Source organism: Lacerta agilis, chromosome 5 (assembly GCF_009819535.1).
Source record: "Lacerta agilis isolate rLacAgi1 chromosome 5, rLacAgi1.pri, whole genome shotgun sequence".
Taxonomy (NCBI): domain Eukaryota; kingdom Metazoa; phylum Chordata; class Lepidosauria; order Squamata; family Lacertidae; genus Lacerta; species Lacerta agilis.
The window spans coordinates 4,745,547-4,769,540 of NC_046316.1; the positions used below are offsets into that span (position 1 = coordinate 4,745,547).

Here is a 23,994-nt window from a genome sequence, read left to right on the forward strand (position 1 = left end):
GCATGGACACCTTCTTCAGCTTGTTTTATATGATAGAAGTGTACGAAATGTATATGCTGTCTATTTCTTTGATTCCTAAAGAGGATATAGCGTCTTAGAAGAAGTTTTCCTGTGTTTTCTGGCGTTTCCTCTATCATATAAAACAAGCTGAAGAAGGCGTCCATGCCGAAACGGGGCCCTGTCCTGGTATCCCTGGTTTACATCTGACACGCATCGGAGAAGCTCTGACATCAATTTCTAAAAGACTCTTAAGGAAAATTTCCAATATGAAACTACTTTTGATTTAAGACTGTAATTCTTTACAGAATTGATATTACATTTTGATTTACTTACGAGTAAACGTATGTTGTTTGGTTAAAACTTTTGGCCAGAGTTCTTATTTGGATTCTTTTTAGTGAAAATTCAGAATGAGCACAGCAGTGAGGAGCAAACCTGTTGAGTGTGTGGGGATAGGGAGGGGAAGGCAAATGCCATCTCTTACTCCCCCTATCTTGCAGAGAAGGTCTGGCTGCAATTTAAGGGAGTAAATATTAATGCAGAGGGATGGATTTAGAAGGAAACTCCTAAGCCATTCAGAGACCATTAAACTGGAAATGGCAAGCTGCTGCCCTCAAGTGCCCTCCATGGGAAGTGACTGATAAAAGACCTGCGTTTGGCTTTATAGATTTGCTTCATAAGCGAGAAACCTGCTTCTTTTTCATTCCAAAACCAGGTCTTTCAAAATTGTGCCAATAGCAACTTGCTGACATTAAGCTCACTGTTTCCTCTCTAAAGAGCTCACTAAAGTGCTTCATAATTTCTTATTCCAGTTGATTGTTGCAATGCTCCTTTTGTTTTTTCTTCGCATTGCCCCAAACCAGTATATCTTATTCACTGTATAAGATCTCTTCTCATGTTTCCGTAAAAATGGAAGTGTTTCTCCTTTCCCTTCCCATTTACACCACCCCTCTAAACAACAAGGAGATAGAAAAATAAGCTGATAGGTTAAAGGTATGTGACAGTCTGGTAACATGGATATGCCTCACTCTATCTTTCTTAACCTTATGCAAACCCCTCTTCTGCAAGCTGAGCTGCACCTGGGACTTTTTTGCAGCAGGAACACTCCGGAATGGCTTTCCAGCACCCTAGGCTGTCTCTGGAAGTGGGAGGAAGACCTGCTGCTCCTCCAGCTCACGAGGAGACCCATCCCAGAGCCCAATGGGGACACCCTCTATGGGCTCTGGAGAGTGTCTCCTCGTGAGCCAGAGGCGCAGTGGGGCTTTGCTGAGGCTCTTCAGCCTCCCAGCTGACAGTTGACGCACCGGACAGCTGTGCCTCAGCTGAGCAAACCCCCACGGGAGCCAGAGAGGTTTCGGTGCTCTTTGAGGTGCTCAGTTGAAGTGCGAAAGGCTCCCCGCACCTCAGCTAAGCAGCCTCAGCAAGCCTCAGTCTGGCAAGGAGACACCACCCCCAGCCTGAAGAAATCTCGGTAAACAAAAGCGGTGTTTTGGGATGCAAACCTCATACTTCCGGGGCAAGGGTGGGGGGATAAAATCCAAAATCACCTCATAGCCCATTTAAAATTTATTATTACTTTAATCTGAATGCATCCATAATAATAGGAAATGCTCTGAAGCTCAACATGAGTCATTTTAGCTCCTGTTGATGTGTTTCTGTCTATCTGGTGGGAAGCTGGAGGAAAACACATATTGGCACTACCAAAAAAATAAATAAATAAAAAATCCTTCCAGTAGCACCTTAGAGACCAACTAAGTTTGTTCTTGGTATGTGCTTTCGTGTGCATGCACACTTCACCCCACCATCAACCTAACAATGAACCAATCTATGCAAGAAATACATTTTTTGGACACTACTATAAAAATACAGGATGGACACATAGACACCACCTTATACCGTAAAGCAACCGACTGACAAACATATCTACATGCTTCTAGCTACCATCCCAGACATACCAAACAATCCATTGTATATAGGCCAGGCCCTAGGTTACAGCCGCATTTGTTCCAATTCTACAGACAGAGACTCTCACCTAGAGATCTACAGCAAACCTTTTTAGAACCAAAATATCTGCCTGATGAAGCTAAACAACAGATCAGCACAGCCAGACCGATACCCAGAGAGAACTTGCTGCAAGACAGACACATATTGGCACTGTTTGCCCAACCCTCAGGTTCGTTCGGTTTACTTCCTTCTCTTTGCAAAGTGTGCCTTTCTACAACTTCCTTACTCAGCCAATCATGTTGAGAGGCAGCTCCCGGTGATCAGGTTGGAGGCAGTGCAAAGGTCCCTCAGAAGGCAGTGCTTCAGAAGGGCTTTGGAAGTGAAACTGGCCATTCAGCTCACTGTGAGTCAGTTTGCTTGGGAAAGAAAACAGCATATGGTCAACATGGCTCAAAGGTAAGAGAGGGTTGCATGTTTTGGCATTATGCTGCTGCCAAGTGCAGTGGGAACAACTTAAGCTTGAAGAATCACAGGTATCGTCCCAGGGACACTTGGCAAAGTGTAGACTTATTCTGTAATCAGTATGCAATGCCCTTACAAACTATATCCTAGCTAGCAATGTCTCTGATAAGCGCCAGCAAATCATCTTACGCTTAGCAAACGCAAATTGCACTCCACAGCTATAACAAACGGTTTACTTAACTTCTATGTTGTGTGTACTGTACAATTAAACTGAAGTTTCGTTTTCCCCGGCCAAGTGCAGCTCTGTTTATAGAATAGTACTATTAATTCTTACAGTTACAGTTCAGTCAACAGGGCTGAAATGGGAGGAAATAAAAGTATCTACAGGCACAGAGCACTTAGGCATTTATTTAGAGCCAGTAACCATGGCTGAAATTTAGGGACACGGGTGGCGCTGTGGATTAAACCACTGAGCCTAGGGCTTACCCATCAGAAGGTCGGTGGTTCGAATCCCCACGATGGGGTGAGCTCCCGTTGTTCGGTCCCTGCTTCTGCCCACCTAGCAGCTTGAAAGCACATCAAAATGCAAGTAGATAAATAGGTACTGCTCCGGCGGGAAGGTAAACGGCATTTCCGTGTGCTGCTCTGGTTTGGCAGAAACGGCTTGGTCATGCTGGCCACATGGCCCAGAAGCTGTACGCCGGCTCCCTCGGCCAGTAAAGCGAGATGAGTGCCACAACCCCAGAGTCGGACACGACTGGACCTAATGGTCAGGGGTCCCTTTACCTTTTTAACCATGGCTGAAACATTTAATGTTAAGGAATCTTACAGGTGTTTAAAAAGAGCTTTAAAGGCAAAATAATACAATGAAGGTGCATAACCGGGTTTTATTAAAAGAAAAGAAAAATCTGTGGCTTTCTGCAAAGTAGATCTTAGGGTTTTAGAACTCTTATGCTGAAATAAGCCTTCTGCCTGCCAGCTTCCAGTGTTCATACTGGAATTTTCCAGAAAGAAGACATGCATTTTCTGAGAGAGGGAGCTTTCCCTCAACTTACTCAACAATTTATGGTTTACCATCTGCTCAGTGGTGCAAATATGACACCACAGAAGCTGCAATTCTGTTGAAATCACTGAGACTTACCTCTGAGCTGCTGATAGGCATAGGATTGCTGTCCATCAAGTTATTAAGGAACACTTTCTACCTTTACCTTCATTCTACATAGACAGGGCAGGGTTTTTATTGTGTCATTTGCAGAATTCAAACAATGGTTTCGAGATGACCTCATTGATAGGCCCACAATATTCACAGAAAATCAATTGTTTCCCTTGCAAAAATTGGCCTATGGTGTCATACAGCAAATGTTGTGTCTCATCTGGAAGCACAAGAGCCAGCAGTCTAGATATTTACCAGTAATAAAGATTTGGGGGCTAAATTTGAAGGTTTCAGGCTGCAACCCGGCACAGAATTAAGGGTACAACTATTTTTGTCCCACTTAAAAGGCAATATCTAGGTCAATTGTATGGAAAATTAGAGGCAAAAGAGCTGATTATGTTGTTTTTAAGGGGAGGTTGATTGCAAGTGCCGTGGAAAAAGATGTCAATACAGTTTGTAAAGCTCTTTGTGGGACTTTACTGCAAGTAGAAGGTTTCACTTTCTTATTTACCATTATGACCTCATGGTCGCAGAGCAAATCTTAATGGTGTGGTGTGTAGTTCTTTTTGTTGTTAGCCAAAGTGCACCTAGGGACCTCAGCACATTTCTTTCAAGCTTGCAATAGTCTCATGAGAGTCTTCACAACGTTCTAGACTCGAGATTGGGAACATTTTCATGTTAGACACTTAAAAATGCATTTCAGTGCCTCATGCAATATCTGTGCCATGTGTCATTATTGCTGGGGTAACCAACAGTGCCCTTCAGATATTTTTGGATTCCAGCTTGCCAATGGTCAGGGATGATGGGAGTTGTAGTCTAACAGCACCTGGAAGGCACCTCATTGGCTACCCCCGGATTAGGGTTAGGGCGTCCCTCTTTTTGTCATCAGTTTTCCTCCCTGCAATTTTCAACTTGCTTGCTCAAAGCTGGGCTTATGCTGTGGCAAATCTGGGCAAGAGCTGATTGTTTCTGTGTGGTAAGTCAATAGGTAAATTATTGTTCTTCCTTATTTAAACAATTAGACCAAGGCAGGTGTACAGTATTTTAAATGAAACTTATTTTGCATTTGTAGAAGATGTAGCATTGGAACAGCTGGCTACGCTCCTTCTTGTCTTTCACATTATCATGACCTTTTGTGACTGTCTCTTGATTCGTTATGCTGCTAAATTTGTCCTAGAAGGCTCAGATTCTATACATGCTTACTTGGGAATTTGCCTTTGAGTTGACATGTATAAGATTATACTAGAAATGGAGTCAACATTCCACTGTAGGGGCACCAGTAAAAATTAATAGCAAGAAAAGGAAGCAATGATGTGTGTGTGTATCTATAGTCTTGTCATGGGTTAAGCCACAGAGCCTAGGGCTTGCTGATCAGAAGGTCGGCGGTTCGAATCCCCACGATGGGGTGAGCTCCCGTTGCTTGGTCCCTGCTCCTGCCCACCTAGCAGTTCAAAAGCACGTCAAAGTGCAAGTAGATAAATAGGTACAGCTCCAGCGGGAAGGTAAACGGCGTTTCCGTTCGCTGCTCTGGTTTGCCAGAAGCGGCTTAGTCATGCTGGCCACATGACCCAGAAACTGTACGCCGGCTCCCTCGGCCAATAAAGCGAGATGAGCGCCGCAACCCCAGAGTCGGACACGACCGGACCTAATGGTCAGGGGTCCCTTCACCTTTACCTTAGTCTTGTCACGATTCTGAATATATCACACCACAAAGAATTCTATATTCGGCCTATGGGACTGCAGCTCAATGAGAATTGTTTTGACATGAGTGAAAAATCATTATATCTAGGAGTCAGAGAAAACCATGAAGTTAGTTGGGGTTGGGACGGGACTGCTATACTTGGGTTTGCAAAAGCTGTACAAAGTAGGCACCCACCATTTCTGATTCTGCCTCCCCTCAAAGTTCTCAGTTCTCCCTGTACTAACATCCCTGTTTGCACCTTACATCTGACTGATGATAAAAGCTGGCAGAGGTTCTGCTAGCTAGATTTGAAGGAACATTCACAATGCCCATATATATGCCCATGAAATGGATGCAGCAGAGTTCATATGGCAAAAATTACACCCCATGTTTGATGAGCCTCTAGTGAATTTGGTCTGTGGAAGTGAAGAAGAGGCCTGTTCATTGGGTCAGGCTTGTTAGTCTTGTACAGGGCTGGGCAGACCCCTCTGGCTGTTGGAAGGCCAACGTTTTGCAGGCCACATTGACAAGTGGGCAGAGATACCCTCCTGTCAACCCCCTGCCATCATATGATGTCAGCAGGTTTAAGGTTCAAGCTGTGGTGTCAAAGAAAAATTCAATTCCCATCAGTGTTTTAATGATTTTGTAATGCTACTGGCTTAAACGTCTGGTACAGGGAAGGCATGCCTGGCTCACCAAAAGTGGCCTGGCGGGATGACCTCACAACTGTGGTGGGCCTAATTTGGCCCACAGATGAGAGGTTCTTCACAACTAGTTTCTCTTAAGATTTAGTGTCAGGAATATAACGTAGTCCTGGACACAGCAGAGTTAACCGCAGGTTTTCTGGAGGCTTCTGGCTGTAGAGCATTAACTGGACAGCACAACGCAGGAACTCAGCAACTCACTTGGATAACTATATACAGTATTTATTGAAGCAACTAGTATCCATAAGTTACTATGTACAGACTTTACAAATAAAAGAAACAAAACATAAAATCTCTCCTCTCTGTCTCTATCTCTCAACCTTCAGTACACCACTAACAACCAACAACCCAGCTCTCACACAGAGCTCATTCTTTAGGAACTCGTTGACCAATCACAGGTCGTTGCTAAGGGTCTGAAGAGAGAGCAGATCTTGGCTTTCTGCCAACTGGTAATTGCTACAGAGGTGATAAGCTGACTTTCTGCATGCAGGCACTTTGAAATCTCTAACAGTTTCCTGGCACAATTCTTGTCCTAGCTACGGGGCTGAGGTCCAGACAAGGCTCTGCTCTGGGGGGAAGAGGGCCTGCACCTCTGTTGCTCCCATGTTTCTGACACGAAGTCTGAACTGGCATTCTGCTTGGTTGTCAACAAGGCTCCAAGTTCATGCAGGCTGTAAGAAAATATCAGTGAAATGATTAGGGTTGCCAGGTCTGCTTCCCAAAAATAGCGGACAAGCGGGGGGGGGGGAGCGGGTTTAAATTAAATTAAATTATATATTTTCTTACAAATATTTTAACACGTATTAAAATATCATTTCATCATAAAGCTTTTGAATAAAAGAAGTCCACTGTTTTGTGAAAAAATTAGTGAGCATAATGTGAAAAAAGTGGACTGTCCACTCAAATAGTGGACACCTGGCAACCCTAGAAATGATGAACAGCCATGCAGCTGAGCTGAGGCGAAGTTCCCAATTGCAAAAAAAAGAAAAAAGAAAGCGATATTGAGGAACCTATTTTGAGCCAAAGGATAGGAGTTAAGAGCAGACTAAAAGAGTTTAGGTTCAGTTGAGCTTATCATTTGTTCTCTGCATTTCCTGTTTCCAAATATAGCTGATTCTGCATAAGCACGAAAAAGCACTTTCAGTACATTTGCACAGCTCCTGATGGGGCGCTTTTGGTTCCCTTCTCTGCTTTTGAAGGGAGGCCTTGCAAGTGTCACTGCTGCTGGGCTGCAGGAGGGGGGCAGACCCACGGTGGTTCACCTCACGAGAACAGCCTGTGTGAAATAGCCCTCTCTGTGTGCTCCACCAACCGCACGCCATTGCTCTCCCCAAGCCAGGGGTTGGCTATCTGATCTATGTTAGTGTTGATTTTGAAGAAAAAAACGCTTCTCGGCCTGTGTTTATTTGTAGGCAGATTTTGAATCACGAACTCTCCAAGCTTTTCAACGAGCTCTGGGATGCTGATGTGAACCGCTTTGTGCCTGGAAAAGACTATACCATTTCCTTACAGGTATCAGATATATGTTTCACTATGCTTAGCCCTCCAGTATTCTCCCAAAAAGTGAGCAATCAATCCATTTATTTATTGCATTAGCCATATGGCCATAGCACATTGTGAGAGACCAGGCAGTGACCTGTTGCGATTATACATAGAATACTACGAATACAGTTAGAACATTAAGTGTAAAATCATGCTGAGTAATACAGATGAGATAAAGAGCAATAACAGGCCATGTTGACTGTGTCTATGTCAGGAAGTTACGTAGGACTAGGGCGTAAGTTAGCCAAAAAGGTGGCCCCGAGTAGATGGCCACTCCACGTGAAATCAGGGGGTTGGCATCTGCCAGTAAATATTTCATGTGGTCATCGTCCCGGGCGATGATCGGTGGGATTAAAAGCAAAAGCCTGGGTCTTACTGAGACATATATTGGGCAGTAGAAGAAAAAATGAACAAAGTCCTCTATCTTTCCCTTGTTGCATGGGCAGAGTCGAACATCCAGAGGAGTATTGGAAAATACACCCTGTAAGAATGCTGTGGGGATGGCATGAAATCGAGCTAGTGTGAAGGCCCTTCTTAGCATAGGATTTATCAGGTCACTCAGATAGTGGGCCAGAGATCTAACTACCTTCACATGAGGAAACCACGTGGAGAGTCTGGCTGCGTTAGATAGTTCTAGATCGAGGGCTGCGTCCTTAGAAAGAATCCAGTCGCGAATTTTGTCTTTGTCCCATGAAGATAGGGCGGCAGAGTCTGGAAGGGAGTAGCGATCGCAGATGATCTCCATGCCCTTTGACCAGGTGCTACTGCCGATAAAGGCTAAGAAGGCTTGTTTAGCTATTAGAGAGTTTGGAGTTTCAGCAAGCAATTTGTAGAAGGTAATTATCCTGATATGGGCTCTTGCTACGATGGATGGTAGACCCAGTTCCATTCTCAGTTGGGCCGCCACTGTCCCATTGGGGAGGCCCAAGATCTTTCTTGCCAATGGGTTTAAAAAAGTGAGCATTGGCCGTGCCAGGAAGGCCCGCCCTATCCGACTATCCCCACCCTTTGGTGTCTGTGCATACGGCGTGAACATCTGCAGGGAGGGCATTTTGTGCATTCAGCCACGCCACTGAAGGCTCCTTCCTTGTAGACACCTGTGCTGAATCCAAGTGAGCTGTAGGCTAGGCTGCTTGCCACATAGGAACATGTGAGTAAATCAGGTCCTCCCTCAAAGAGGGCACATGTTGCGGTGTGGCCTGGCAACCAAACCCTTGTGTTATGGACAGCCACAACACCCTATTGGTAGGTCCCTCGATGCTGGGTGTAATCTGACCAATGGGATGCTAGCCAAAGGGATCAAGGGACCTACATAAGCCCATGCACGTGTCCCTGAGCTTCCTCTTTGGGCCAGTGCATCAGAACACCCGCCCACCTCTCCCTATATTTAGGGCTTGCGCTTGACCTTGCTATGCTGTCGTGTGTCGTCTGTCGTTGGGACAGGGGCACGGCAGGAATTCTGCCCACTTGGCTGATTGGCTGTTGCCATTTGGGTTTCGCCTGCCGCGTAGCAAATCGTCACAACTTGGAAGGTTGCGGATAGGCTCTGGTTAAGCTGATAGGGGTGGCAGAATGCTCTAGCCATCCCTATGTGAAGGGTATTCCATTAAAGGAATCCAGGGACTCAATGGTTTGGTCAACCCTGAGAGGGGTTGTGCCCGTGCCTGAGTCCAGGGGGACACCTGGGTGGTGGACTAGCCTGACTCCGGCTTTCTGCTGTTCCAGGTGTTCACCCTAGGCTGACCCATGCTGGAGCCCTGGGTCAGCGCTACCTGCCACAGTGCAGGGAGCTAGTCGAACCAGAGCCTATGCAACCACTCACTTTCCGTAATCAGTAAAGTTGTCGCCTAAATTCTGCCAAAAACCAAACCAAAATTTGAGTCTCGTCTGAATTTATTTAGGGGGAGCATATGAGCAGAGCTTACGTAAAAGATACGGGGAGTTGTTATCTGTATTTTACATTCTTTCCCCCTGACCCATGAGGAAAATTTGTCAGGGGCTGGAGTCAACCAGCAAAATAACTTTTCAGATGGTTCACCTAAAACTGCAGCACACACCCATCATAGTTCCACATTTTGCTTACAGGGGAGAGCTGGCTATGTACCGCAGGGCAGTAACGCGGTCAGAGACAGCGCTTCGGAAACGCTGTTTTGCAGCGTAAATGAACAACGCCTGAAGAACACAGAAACTTATTCAAGTAAGGCTTCTTCCTTGAAGTTTAACTGTACACCCTTCTTCCATTCGAGGGATATATTTAATGTTGATTTTCATTAGCAGAAACCCAGACTCAGAGAGAGGGGGGAGCTATGAGATTGCCCAAAAAGCCAAACTACAACTCCCAGGATTCTTTGGAGAAAACCATCCCAATTAAAATGATATAAATAAGCCCATATATAAATGTAACCATACCAGTAGGGTTACGAATTAGGAGAGCCACTGATATATTCAGTCGGTAGCAAATCGCTTTAACATACGTTTTATTAGTGGATATGTGCAGGAGATTTGCCTGTTACGAAACATGGCTGCACACTTCCAAGTAGCTGGTTTATTCCAGTCAGAAGATCGCATGATTTTATTTTCCCACAAACAGAAACCTTGCATCCCATGGCCCACACTTTCACATCCCCTAATACACACACCAGGAGCAGAAGGAATTCCACTTACAAAGGCAAAATTAAAAATAGCAGGTTTTCACTGAGAAGGACGAGAGGCAGCGGCGGAGGAGCCCTGAGTCATGGCCACTGTATTGGATTGGACATTTTCGGGATCTTTCTCACAGAGTGTGCTACGTGCTGTGCAGCAAGCACCCAGTCCTTCTTACAGCACTTAAAAGTTTGCAACCATAGCCCAAAGGCCCTTTTTCTGATGGCCCTAGTCCCCTGCAACTCATAGGCAAACTTTTTACCTTGGGCATGTGCCATAAGACAATGGCTGAGTCCACACTGCAACAGTGTGATGCAGCAGCTAAAAAAGCCAATGCAATTCTGGGCTGCATCAATAGGAGTATAGCATCTAGATCAAGGGAAGTAATAGTACCACTGTATTCCGCTCTGGTCAGACCTCACCTGGAATACTGTGTCCAGTTCTGGGCACCACAGTTCAAGAAGGATACTGACAAGCTGGAACGTGTCAAGAGGAGGGCAACCAAAATGTTCAAAGGCCTGGAAACAATGCCTTATGAGGAATGGCTTAGGGAGCTGGGTATGTTTAGCCTGGAGAAGAGAAGGTTAAGGGTTGTATTTCTTCTTATAGCCTTTATTTCCCTATTGGACAACTACGAGACATCAACTGGTATGGCAGAGCTGGTGACGGCAGAGGAAATAGCTGAAAATAACCGCTTTCTCGACGCAGTGTTAGAAACTGAAGTGATGAAAGTGAGTACAGGAGTGGTAGGAACTCCTATATTTTGCTTTAGTTCAGCAGCACCAGTGCCCATTTAAGAAGATGGAACTAACCTGTAAGTAAATTTTTGATTGGCTATAGACCATGGATAGGCAAACTAAGGCCCGGGGGCTGGATCCGGCCCAATCGCCTTCTCAGTCCGGCCCTCGGACGGTCTGGGAATCAGCGTGTTTTTACATGAGTAGAATATGTCCTTTTATTTAAAATGCATCTCTGGGTTATTTGTGGGGCCGCCTGGTGTTTTTACATGAGTAGAATGTGTGCTTTTATTTAAAATGCACCTCTGGGTTATTTGTGGGGCATAGGAATGCGTTCATTTTTTCCCTTCAAAATATATTTTTTTCCTTTCAAAATATAGTCCGGCCCCCCACAAGGTCTGACTATACAAAATATAGTCCGGCCCCCCACTTCTTCAGATACACGAAAGCTCATACCAAGAGCAAACTTGGTTGGTCTCTAAGGTGCTACTGGAAGGATTTTTTAATTTTTAATTTTGTTTTGACTATGGCAGACCAACACGGCTACCTACCTGTAACTTTCTAATAGAGCTTGACATAGCTTAGAACAGGGGTCAGCAAACTTTTTCAGCAGGGGGCCGGTCCACTGTCCCTCAGACCGTGTGGGGGGCCGGACTATATTTTGGGGAAAAAGGGGGGGGGGAGAGAAGGAGTGAATCATGATCATGTCAAACAACAATTCCTCTCTGCTAAGGGGCTGGCTTTTACAGATCTCTGATTCCCATAAATATGTGAGGCTTCACTCTCAGTCTTGTCTTCTTTCTGAACCTTTCTTCTGCAGGAAAGTCTGCAAACACCCTGAAACCTGAAGTATATGTTAAGATTTTAACACCCCACCCCCCCAATTCATGTCATTTTCATCTCTTCCAGCTTACTCATCAATATTTAGTTAAAAAAACCTGGACTAAACCAGATCTCAAGGATTTCAAGTCTCAGCTCTATGCTATTTGGTTTCACCTCTACTCCAGGGATGGAGGAAAAGGGTATGGCTGATTTTTAATAGGCTCTACCATAGCTTGAATTATGTAATATCCAAATATTGTACAGACTTTGCAGCTCGGACCTAAAGAGTAAGAAAATACACTCTGTAGGAGGATATCAATCTTCTATGTTTACATGGGAAAGTAGAGACGTCAGGGACATAAACAACTATCCGAGAAGTGGGGTTACAGAAAACCAGGCAGAGGTCCTTCTTGGTAGTGGCACCCGCCCTGTGGAACGCCCTCCCATCAGATGTCAAGGAAATAAACAACTATCTGACTTTTATAAGGCATCTGAAGGGCAGCCCTGTTTAGGGAAGTTTTTAATGTTTGAAGTTTTATTCTGTTTTTAATGTTCTGTTGAAAGCTGCCCAGAGTGGCTGGGAAAACCCAGCCAGATGGGCGGGGTGGAAAATATAATAATAATAATAATAATAATAATAATAATAATAATAAGAAGAAGAAGAAGAAGAAGAAGGATCTTTGGTCTGTTCCAACAGGGCTCTTTAGATGTTCTTAGTGCAAGTGGAAGAGCTTTTGCCAATCTGCTCTCTGACTTACTTAAGGACTCTTATAAATCCAGATGGTTCCAACTCATATATAGCAAAATCAGATTCATTGGCATTGGCTTGGAACTCTTTTATAATTCAAGTGAGCAATATATCTGTCACAATATTCAAGCCAGATTAAGGGACATTGAAAAACAGAACATCGTATAAAATTGGCTCCCCCAAGTTCTGTGGTTTAAATGCAACAGAGAGCAGGGTCACTTGTATCTCAAAATTAATAATTCCAGTCCAACACATGGCATTTATATTATTGTTTCCCCCTCAGCTTTTGTCAAGGGCAGATATTCAAACATCCCCAGAAACGATAGACATTGTGGATGTTCTTTGAATGTGCCAGACACTGTACAACATATCCCTTGTACAACCAGCTACGTAAACGTGTAACATCACGGCACAGTGAAAATATCAGATTCTGTCTGTCTGACATTAACCTGGAAGTGACTGCAAGGGTGGCTGAGTTTTTGTCAATAGTATCTCTTAAGAGTGGCGAATGGCACCATTTGGCAGGAAGAAATTCCAATGAAAACCCTCGTTTTACATGGCTGTTTATTTGTATTTTAATTTTTATATATACTGTATGGATGTTTTATGATGGCCTATATTTGTAATATAATTTGTAATAAGGACGCGGGTGGCGCTGTGGTCTAAACCACAGAGCCTAGGGCTTGCCGATCAGAAGGTCGGCGGTTCGAATCCCTGCGACAGGGTGAGCTCCCGTTGCTTGGTCCCTGCTCCTGTTTGAAAGCACGTCAAAGTGCAAGTAGATAAATAGGTGCCACTCTGGCGGGAAGGTAAACGGCGTTTCTGTGTGCTGCTCTGGTTCACCAGAAGCGGCTTAGTCATGCTGGCCACATAACGCCGGCTCCCTCGGCCAGTAAAGCAAGATGAGTGCCGCAACCCCAGAGTCGTCTGCATCTGGACGTAATGGCCAGGGGTCCCTTTACCTTTACCTCAGAGTTTGTAGAAGTTAAATCTCTATGCATTGCTTTATTTGACCTGACATTCACTGAAAAGCCCTGTGTCTAATCCATACACACATAAATAAATAGAATACTCTCAGACATTTCATGTAGTGAAGTTGGCGAGATGAATCATGAACTGTTGAGAACCTGCTATGGGGTCATTATGCTTTTCTAGAGTATCTAAACTAGAGATGCTCAGAAAGCAGATTGAAATCTTCTGGTAGATCTTGGGATGATTTGCAGTGGGTCAGCAAGGCCCAGGGGCTAGGACTCCCAATAGGCTGGCCACAGCAGCTACTATAAAAGCAAACAAAAAACCAACCCGTCCCTAAATTAGGCTTCTAAAACAAACTTTGCTAAGGAACTCCAGTTACTGGAGTTTTGTGAACTTGGTTCTAGTCCTGACCACCAATTTCTGAGCTTAGCATATGCTCAGAGGCACTTTCTTCCTTAATTCTCAGCAACTGTTGGTCTGCGGGGACCACTGTTTTGCACCTGACTTGTAAGTGGTGAACTTCAGAGTTCTAATTAAAAAACACAGGCAAATATTTTAAATTGGTTTGGGACTGGCTATCACAGAGAAGAGGGAGGATGAGTGCAGCAAAACAGTCTGTGAACAGGGGTCTCACTCACCTCTCAGTCAGACACTCTGCTCCTGAAATTCCTACCTACCCGTTACAACCTTATCAAGAGTTTTGTTGGGGTTTCTATTATTTCATTTTTAATCCTCACGAAGAAAGGGGGGAGTTCTTCCATTTTGCAATAAATAAATTCTTCATGGCTTAATGACACTACTTTTCCTTTCCCCGCTCGACCCCCAACCCCAAATGATTCGCTTTGCAGACCTGACTCCTGTGGATTCGAACATGTATTTGTTGGGGAAACTAAGCGAGGTAAAGAGATCCTGGGACTGCACAACTGGGTGCAGTTTTACCTTCAAGAAAAACTTAGGCACATTGACTACAAGGGCTATGTAGCCAGGAAGAAAAAAAGCAGGGTAAGAACTGCCCCCCCCCCGTGTGTGTGTGCGTGTGTGTGTGTGTAACATACAGCACATTCTGCAACTGTTTATGTGCACAAATCTACACCTGGGTTAGCAAATAAGCAACACACATAGGACTTGATATTGGAAGAGTACTTTTAAAAACCCAGAGCCAGTGCTGTCAAGTATCCCGGTTTCCCTGGGATTCTCCCTTATTTCAAGCAGTTTCCCGCTGCTCTCCCTTATTTTTTTATTTCCCCCAAATTTCCCGTTTTTAATGGAAGCAGCTCCTCCCCTGCTGGCCAGGGACTGGGTGGGAAGACCTCGCCTACTTGGAGAGAAAAGCCTCAGCCCTCAAAGCAAGTGGGAGCCGTTTCCCGTGCTTACAGGGGGTGTATTCCTCCCCCTGCATCAGCCCCTATCCATTGCCGTTGAGCCCCTCAGCCGGCCAATAGGGTTAGCTGGCGGGCGGAGCCTGGCTGCCTTTGAGCAGCTGTTGCTTCCTGTCCTGTTTTGATGGGATCAGACAAGAAGACGATGGGGCTCCATTGCATGTAGCACATGGCTGCCCTCCTCTTTGCTGGCTGCCCTCCTCTTTGCTCCGCTCCGAGTTCGAGCCCGCTTGGAGTTTACATTGCTGCTCCGCCCACTTTTGCTTCTGGCTCCGCCCACCACTGACATGTGACTGTCCCCGGGATAGGTGAGACTGCTGATCCCTTATTTTCAAATCCGAAACTTGACAGCTATGCCCAGAGCGTCTTCAGGTAGAAGCCTGCTAAGCATCTTGCTTCTGATTTCTCTTGGTTTATACTTGCACCACATTCCTCTGTCATTCATTCATTCATTCATTTAATATCCATCCTGCTCTTCCTTCCGAAGGAGCCCAGGGTGGCAAGTGACAAGAAAGAAAAACATCTTGGGTGGAATTCAATGGGGTGTTAAACAGGGCATGCGCAGCATGGGGAACAATTTCCACTCCCCTTGCGTGCCCCTTAAACCTATTCTGGGATCCCCCAACCCTTCAAAGCAGATTTAGGGGACACATAGGTGAGAGGAGAGGAGGGCAAAGTCCCGCTGCAAAAGCAAACACAACCACTTAGTTTAACTCCACCCCTTCTCAACAATTCCAGGACAGATGCAGACTGGGAAAGATTTCAGCTTAAAAGCCTTATTGAAAGAAGAAGAGTCTTCTGTGGGTGCAAGTGACAATTTTCTGGACTCGGGAGCCACCAACCGACAGCAGCTCCATCTTGCCAGGATTCAGAGTCTGTTTATTGGCCCTCATCCAACCCTAGATCCAGGGATTTTAGACATGATGCATTACATTTAAAACAGCAGCTAAAAAAGCCAATGCAATTCTGGGCTGCATCAATAGGAGTATAGCGTCTAGATCAAGGGAGTTAATAGTACCACTATATTCTGCTCTGGTCAGACCTCACCTCGAATACTGTGTCCAGTTCTGGGCACCACAGTTCAAGAAGGATACTGACAAGCTGGAACGTGTCCAGAGGAGGGCAACCAAAATGGTCAAAGGCCTGGAAACGATGCCTTATGAGGAACGGCTTAGGGAGCTGGGTATGTTTAGCCTGGAGAAGAGAAGGTTAAGGGGTGATATGATAGCCATGTTCAAATATATAAAAGGATGTCATATAGAGGAGGGAGAAAGGTTGTTTTCTGCTGCTCCAGAGAAGCGGACACGGGGCAATGGATTCAAACTACAAGAAAGAAGATTCCACCTAAACATTAGGAAGAACTTCCTGACAGTGAGAGCTGTTCGGCAGTGGAATTTGCTACCAAGGAGTGTGGTGGAGTCTCCTTCTTTGGAGGTCTTTAAGCAGAGGCTTGACAGCCATCTGTCAGGAATGCTTTGATGGTGTTTCCTGCTTGGCAGGGGGTTGGACTGGATGACCCTTGTGGTCTCTTCCAACTCGTATGATTCTATGATTTACATGGGTCCCCCCCCCCAATTCCACTCCCCACAACTGAGCATTCAGGGAGATGGGCTCAGCTGGGAAGGTGGCAACAAAATCCACCCACCCCCACTTTCCACAGTGCAACATCACCTGGTTCCTTCCCTCGCCCCAGAAATTCCATTGGTTTGATTCAGTGATAATTTAAATGGTGTATCTCTTCTAATGTGTTGTGTGTTTGCTTTCAGCCTGATGAGGACGATCAGGTCTTAAGCCTTCAGTTCAGTTGGAAGGGGCTCGTGAAGCCCGTGGGCAGCAGCTTCATTGGCGTCAGCCCCGAGTTCGAGTTTGCCCTTTATACCGTGATTTTTCTGCAAGCAAATGAAAGAGTGACGCGCCAGAGGGTGAGAATAGAGGAATACGAACTGGAGATTGTCGTTTACCGCCACGGGCAGCACATAGGAACAGCCTATCCCGTCCTCCTCAGCAGCAACAATGAAGATTTGTACTGATGACCTCAGTTTTGAAGAGAAAATTATTTTTAAATTGCCATGTGAGATTTTAAAGTTGTTTTCGCTTCATTGTACGTTATATTTAGAATGGTATGTAAAAAATAATAATACAGCTTTTTTTTTTTTACCTCAGTGGTATTTTTATCTGTCTCTAGGATTTCAAAACTTTTGCCTGTGTGAGGAATTTGTACTGAAGCAATTCTAGAGACCTACAGTTCACTATTTCGAAGCTATGTGTTTCCCGACCTTCTGTTTTCCTCCTCTAGCCCTTAGGCAAAAGCTCTCTTGCCTAATCTCTCCCTTCTCTGGCTGCACAGCTTCTCATGCCCCCTGGACTCTGAGGAATTTCCCCATCTCTTGCTGTCCCCCAAATTATTTACAAAAAGATCCACTCCCTCAGTTGAGTGTTGCCGAATTCCCTCATGAATCCCAGCCTTCAGAAAAGCTGCTCGGTTCATAGTCCTGTGAACGCCACTTTGTATGACGAGGAAAGTAGGGTTTGAAAACACAAGGCATCTCCCACTGCAGCTTATACCATTTTCCTGTAGTTTCCCTAACTGTTATTTTGCACATTACATGTGAACTTTCATATGACATAAAAGCCACTTCTGGAATGCAAGTGGCCATTTCCCTATTAGTTTTGCACTGCAGTTTCCCCTCCTTTTCCAGGGGTTCACACCACAGGCTGCGAGGCGGCACACCTGGATGCACTAATTCAAGCCTCACACCTTTTTTTTTCCCACAGAAAAGATAAAACCTGCAAGAACAGCGGGATGTAAAGTCAGAGGGACAGCAGGAAGGAATGAGGTGTGCGGATGGCATTTAAGTGCTGTGACCTTTCTCCAAAACTAGGAAGTATCAAGAAACAAGTCTGGTATCCAGGGCCGTATTAAGCCTATCTGGTGCCATGGTGCAGGGATCCCTCCGGCGCCCCCCACGCCCACCTTTCCTCCGTGGATCCCTTCCATGGGGACGCCTCGGGCTCCTTCCCGGCCACCCCGCACCCCTCTTCCAGTCCTGTGCAGCGGCAGGCTGGAGAAGCGCTCAGAGGAGGGGCAGCCGCCGGGGATCGCGCCCACCTCCCGGGACGTGGCGCGCACACCAGCCGAAGAGGGACGGACAGAGGGAGGGCTGATTGCTGCGCCCCCGGCTCGCCGTCGCCTATCGCCTCCTCCTGCCTTCTCCCTGGCGGCGCTGCTGCCCCTACCGAGCCGCTGACGTGGCCCCCGGACCTCTTCCTTGGTGCCCTCCAGAATGTGGCACCGTGGTTCCCCGCACCACTAGCCTCTATGGCTAAGACGCCCCTGCTGGTATCAGCCAAATACTTCCAGGGATTAGTGGGTGGGTGGGCAAGCAGCAGGAGCCGGTGGACTTTTAGACTATAAATTAAAACAAACAAACAAAAACTCAATTCCATCCATTAAACCACCTGAAAAACTCTTATTATAAAATGGCTTTGAACATTCTTTTTTATTGTGAACTAAACGCTACAGCACAATTCTACACAGTTCCTTTAGTTAATTATATCAACCAACCCTAAGGTAAAGGGAAAGGGAATCCTGACCGTTGGGTCCAGTCGCGGACAACTCTGGGGCTGCAGCGCTCATCTTGCTCTATAGGCCGAGGGAGCTGGCGTTTGTCCGCAGACGGCTTCCGGGTCATGTAGCCAGCATGACAAAGCCGCTTCTGGCGAACCAGAGCAGCGCACGGAAACACCGTTTACCTTCCCGCCAGAGCGGTACCTATTTATCTACTTGCACTTTGGTGTACTTTAGAACTGCTAGGTGGGCAGGAGCAGGGACCGAGGAACAGGAGCTCACCCCGTCGCGGGGATTCGAACCGCCGACCTTCTGATCGGCAAGCCCTAGGCTCAGTGGTTTAGACCACAATGCCACCCGGGTCCCTTTCAACCAACCCTAAAGGAAGAGGTAATTGTGATTGGGAGCATCAGTTTTAGGGAGCAAATAGGGATTAGCAGCTGAGTCAATAAGACAAAGCTGGTATTGATGACTTTCCTGCTGAAAGGGGCTAGTCCTTTCTTGTGGGGGGGGGGGAGGTGGGGGACTTGGTATGCAATATTATTACAATGAAGTGCTTGAGAGAGAGACCATGGCAGCCTGAAATGAATGCAGCAAGCATTTCAGACATCTTAACGTGAGGCCAGGACTACTTAGAAACAGCAATTCATACACCATTCTTTCTCCAATTAAGGCTGGCACAAAACGTTACATTCAAGGCCCCGGCTAATGGACTATCTACCTTGTGTTACCTCATCTCCACCGGGATCAAGTGCATTTGTTCAAAGCTGGCATGGATCCACCCAAGGGAGAATGCCCCTGGACATAATTGCACAGCTGAGAAAACTCTCTCTTCCATTAGGAGTGTGGTCGTAAGATACCAAAAAGGCTTTTGATAAGGAGGCTTGTCATCCCATTTCTCAGAGTTTGGGGCGGTGGCGGGGGGTAGGCTGCATGCCTGAGTCTCCTTCTAACTCCTCGATCCAGTATGGATTTATTATGAGAATTTTAAGGCCTTATATATAAAATAGATGTTCACAAATGTACCAAGCAAACACATACGTAAATATATAAACCACATGTCTGAAACCCCAGAAAAGCCGCCCCCCTCCCAGTTTTATACTTCTGCCATCATTAAGGTTCCAACCCATTCCATGCAGGCAGGCACCCCAAACTGAAATTATTTCAACTGCAAAGCAATTGTCCCCACTTCACAGATGCTTCCCCATTTCTTGTGCTAGAGTTGCTGACCTATTTGCCAGCTGCAGCATTTAGTATTTAGTAGTGGGAAAGGACCCCAAACTAGATATTTTAAATATTTATTAGCCAGACTGGATCAAACAGCCTTTATACAACACAATTTGCATAAGTTCTCAAGATACGTCCTGTATACAATCACAAAACCATGACATGGATTTTATACATAAGAGTGAAAATCGAGACCGATTTACAAGCATTTCTTCCCCTCTTTATACAGTTCGTTAAGTTAGTTTTGTTTGCTTTGTTTTGTACAACTTTTTGGAACAACTTTTATATCTTTCTTTTCTTGGAGGATTAGAAGGCGGAAAACAAAGAATAATTAATTATTCATTCAAGTGGAAAAGAAAATATTAATAAACCACCATTGACACATGCAACATTCACCGTGGAAATATATTACATCTCCCCAAAGACTACAGATGGTGGCTGTTGCATTTTAAATTTTATTCCCGGGGTAGTTGTTCTTTCCAGTCACCCCCATCGCACCCTCTCAAATGCCAGGGATGCTGTACATGTTCTCTGGTAGGATGATGGCACCCATGCTTGTCAGCTGAGCACCTGCACGCACCAGCCACTTGACATCTATACAAGACACAGCTCACGTGGAGGGAGGGAGACATGCTTGGGACGCCAGGGGGAATTTGGAATCCAAACCCGGTTTGCTGCTCAATACAAAAAAATGCATATTTACAAATTAAGAAAACAGCTTTCTTCAGATCACCTAGTCCAAGTTCATGATATATATATTATATTATATATATATATATATATTATATATAGCACATATTTTAAAACCCATTAGTGTGTTCATTATTTTGTCAAAGAATTAATCGGAGAAAACATCAAAAATGCAACTTATGATTTAAAGAGAGAGTATCCAGATTTTATTATTTTAGTCGTAACAGCATCTCCTAACTGCACTGGAAATTGATGCGTGAAGAGCCTTCTTCGTGTGATGCCAGCAGATCCTTCAGTTTCGTCTACCACTGAGAATACTTGGATGATTTCCCCATCACATATAGACACTCGAGGGGGACCGTGGGCTCTTAGCAAAGGGAATAAAGCACTTGGTATAGTATCAGGTATGATTGAAATAAAAAGATAAAAAATATACTATTAACATCTGTATGAAACCTCCAGGAAACTAAACGCTAATTAAATAATTCTATATTGAGCATGTTAGCTTACATACAATATAAGAAGTGTTTACATTTTACTTCTTTGTCCTGACAGAAAGAAGCAATATCAGCTGGTTACCAGCTACTGTACTGTAACCCTCCCCACCTAGCTGCCCCAAACAATCAACTATTAGGCATATAGAAAAGGGAACTCGGTTTATGCCGAGGTTCCTAGAAATGACTCCCAAGTGCACACAATGAGGTGCCCAAATCCTTCTTCTGTGTATTGAAAACAGTGGTACAAGTTGAAGAGGTGGGGCGGTGAGTGGACACTAATAAATGAAAAGCAACAGCATTTATATATTGCTCCTGGATACTATCCCTTTAAAGGATGATCAAAGCAACAAAACAGCTCAGTGTTCATCACAGGGACTCACACACCTTGTTTGGATCCAGGCAAATAAAGCAAGATCTGGCCATCAGCCACAAGAACGAAGGAGAGAAACGATCCCTTTCGAGGAACAACCTATCATTTGTTAAATACACACACATCCTGTGCTTTAGCTCATACTTCCAAGCTTGTTTTTTCTTCTTCTTCTTCCTCTGTACAAGGCTTTTTGTACAACACAACTTATATCTCTAGCTTGGCAGACTTGTGGGCAATATCTAGATCTATATAGTAAATATCTATAGTAAATAAAGCGCATTGTGCCATGAACAATCCATACCTTTAAAGAAACCCACAATTGGAGAACATTCATCTATTCCAAGTTAAGAGGCCTGGCCACACTTAAGCGCTTCTGTCTGACAGAAGAAACAAACAAAGAAAGAAAAAGATTCTCCTCCCCTCCCCCCCAAAAAACCACACACACACACACACACAAAAAAAAGGAAAACAGATATGGTGAAGTATTTATACATTTTCACAAATACCCAAAGTCCCTGTGATTTTTTCCCCCTTTAAAAAAATAATTGCCACAAGAAGGGTTTTTGCTGCCTTCGTTCATAAAAAGAAAACTGCATTTAAACGTGATTCGTTGTTGCATAGAATGATTCCAGTACAACCCAGACATTTGGTCAAAAGGAACTTGGCACGCTCTGCGGACGTCTTCAGTCTCAGCACTGATGCATATGTGGCTTGGGGGAACGTCACACCCCTTCACTAGCTCTTTGTGAAATGCAGGATACAACGAAGAGAGATTCTAACCCTAATGACCTCCAACATGCCGCTGCTAGCAGAATCTGCCTTTCCTCACAAGCACAATTTCCCGCAAACATTCGCTGATGCATTTGACTTTTAGAGAGCTTGGCTCCCAAGGCTTGGAGGAGCACCATCGCCCTGGGACCTGATGCCTGGCGGCAGAAGAAGTTGCTGAACAAGGGGCAGCTGAAGCCACGACAGCAACGCTGCGAATAAATAATTGCAAATAAATATCTGCTATTAACACAAAGCTGTTCCCTTGCTCCTCAATTTGTCATCCAATCCGCAGAACAGCATGTGGCAACAGCAGTCTTGCTTTATCAATTAATAGTGATAATTAGAGGTTTACTAGCAAGCCTCCGACTTGGCGCTTGCTGCTGCCGGAAATCTCCATGGCAACCGCTACAAGATTCACCACCTTTGTCATAAATCTTAGCGAGAACAAAATTGCCAGCCATTTGCGCAAAATTGCATATATCACTTTTTTAAAAAAAAAGAAAAGAAAGACTTTGCTTAGCAATTGAAATTAGCTGTTTCAGAAAATACAAACCCAGATGCCATGAGATTTTTAAAATAAGGATAAGGGAGTTGTGGCATTTGGTAGCAGGCAATTTCCACATGACGCGGCACTTTGGGCAGGAGGGCAGCGTTACTGCCCCAAAGAATTGGACTGAAAATGATATTTCTAGGAGACAGGCGGATGAAATCTGAGTAAGAACACCTAATTATGTTCGTACGCTCTCCTTCCAATCATTACCTATTTTACAGTCGGGATAAAATGTGCGTATATTTCTGGGATAGCTCCGTCAGTAGAGCACAAGACTCTCAGGGTTGTGGGTTCGAGCCCAACATTGGGCAGAAGTTTCCTGCATTGCAGGGGGTTGGACTAGATGACCCTCGTGGCCCCTTCCAACTCCACAATTCTATACTTCTATGATTCTTCTGCACATACTTGCTGCTACTACTGTTTAACCATTTCCGCTTCAAGGAATAGTTTGGCATAGTGCAATTACATGCCCATTTTCAATTAAAATACTGTAATATAAAAGCAAACCAACACAATAAGGGACTAATTGTGTTTCCATTTTTTGTTTCTGGAAGCCATCAGGGAAGCCACCGACGCAGTTTCATGTTCCATGCCTTTAAGAAAGCTTGCAGCCCATGGCAATGAATGCTGCCAAGTTAGGAATGGATATTAATTTTATACGCGGTATTTGACCTTACAATCCAAAGTCTGTCTTCAACGCTTTGTGAGCAGAATGTTTGCAACTTCATGCAGATGAGAAGGAGCCCGTAGCACACGGTCACATAAACAGCACCACTTCTTCTAACATGTGGACTATTTCATACAGTTGGAAACAGTGACTCCTTGAAGTTCACAAAGGCAAGACAAACAGATAGTGAAGCCACAATATTCACCTCAGTGCTCAAAAGCCCTTAGAACCGACACCATTTTAGCAAAACTATGGAAAACAGTCGTTCACAGTAGGCTGAATCGCATTCCCTCCTACACCATAAAAAGCAATTTCTCTTTTCCTGATATGGTTCCAACTGCCCCCTTTCCTCTTTTTCCAAAATGACAACTATTCTTGTGCTTTCTGTACTTTACAGTCCGAGATGGTAATTCTCTGAGACTAACATGGGAAAAGACAGAGATTACTATTCTCAATTTAAACGCCAAAGCGTATAATTAGCAAAGGGGGGAAAAAACAACAACGTGAAAGAGAAACTTTGCCACCATTTAAATTAAAAACTAATTACCCCACCATTTGCCTCCTGGGGCATCATCTCACCACAGCAAATATATTCCTTACATTAAGACCAAGGATTTTCAGATAAGTCTTCAGCTAAGTGAGAACTGGAAAGGCAGTTGCTTCAGGTACTTTTGCATATCATGATCTCTTAGGCGATTGCACCGTGAGCCAGATTGCTCTCGCAGAAAGATTCTGCAGCCAAATTCTCTGCATTAACACCTGCCTTCAACTGCATGGTGTTTGTTATTCCTCTTCAGATTCTAACATCGCAGAACCCTCACACAAGTCTCCTTTTTCAAGCAGACTCATTTTAATTTCTGGGCTTAG

General features: G+C 44.8%; 1 protein-coding gene across 1 annotated transcript; it reads left to right on the plus strand.

The window, feature by feature from the left end:
- Window positions 1–2,322: 2,322 nt before the first annotated feature.
- LOC117046465 (poly(U)-specific endoribonuclease-like) lies at window positions 2,323–16,924 on the plus strand. Its single transcript, XM_033148340.1, has 7 exons — window positions 2,323–2,397; window positions 7,354–7,453; window positions 9,569–9,680; window positions 10,736–10,857; window positions 11,773–11,885; window positions 14,257–14,410; window positions 16,554–16,924. Exons 1-7 carry the CDS (start codon window positions 2,378–2,380, stop codon window positions 16,815–16,817), a joined length of 885 nt encoding a protein of 294 aa, XP_033004231.1. The 5' UTR covers window positions 2,323–2,377; the 3' UTR covers window positions 16,818–16,924.
- The last annotated feature ends 7,070 nt before the right edge of the window (window positions 16,925–23,994 follow it).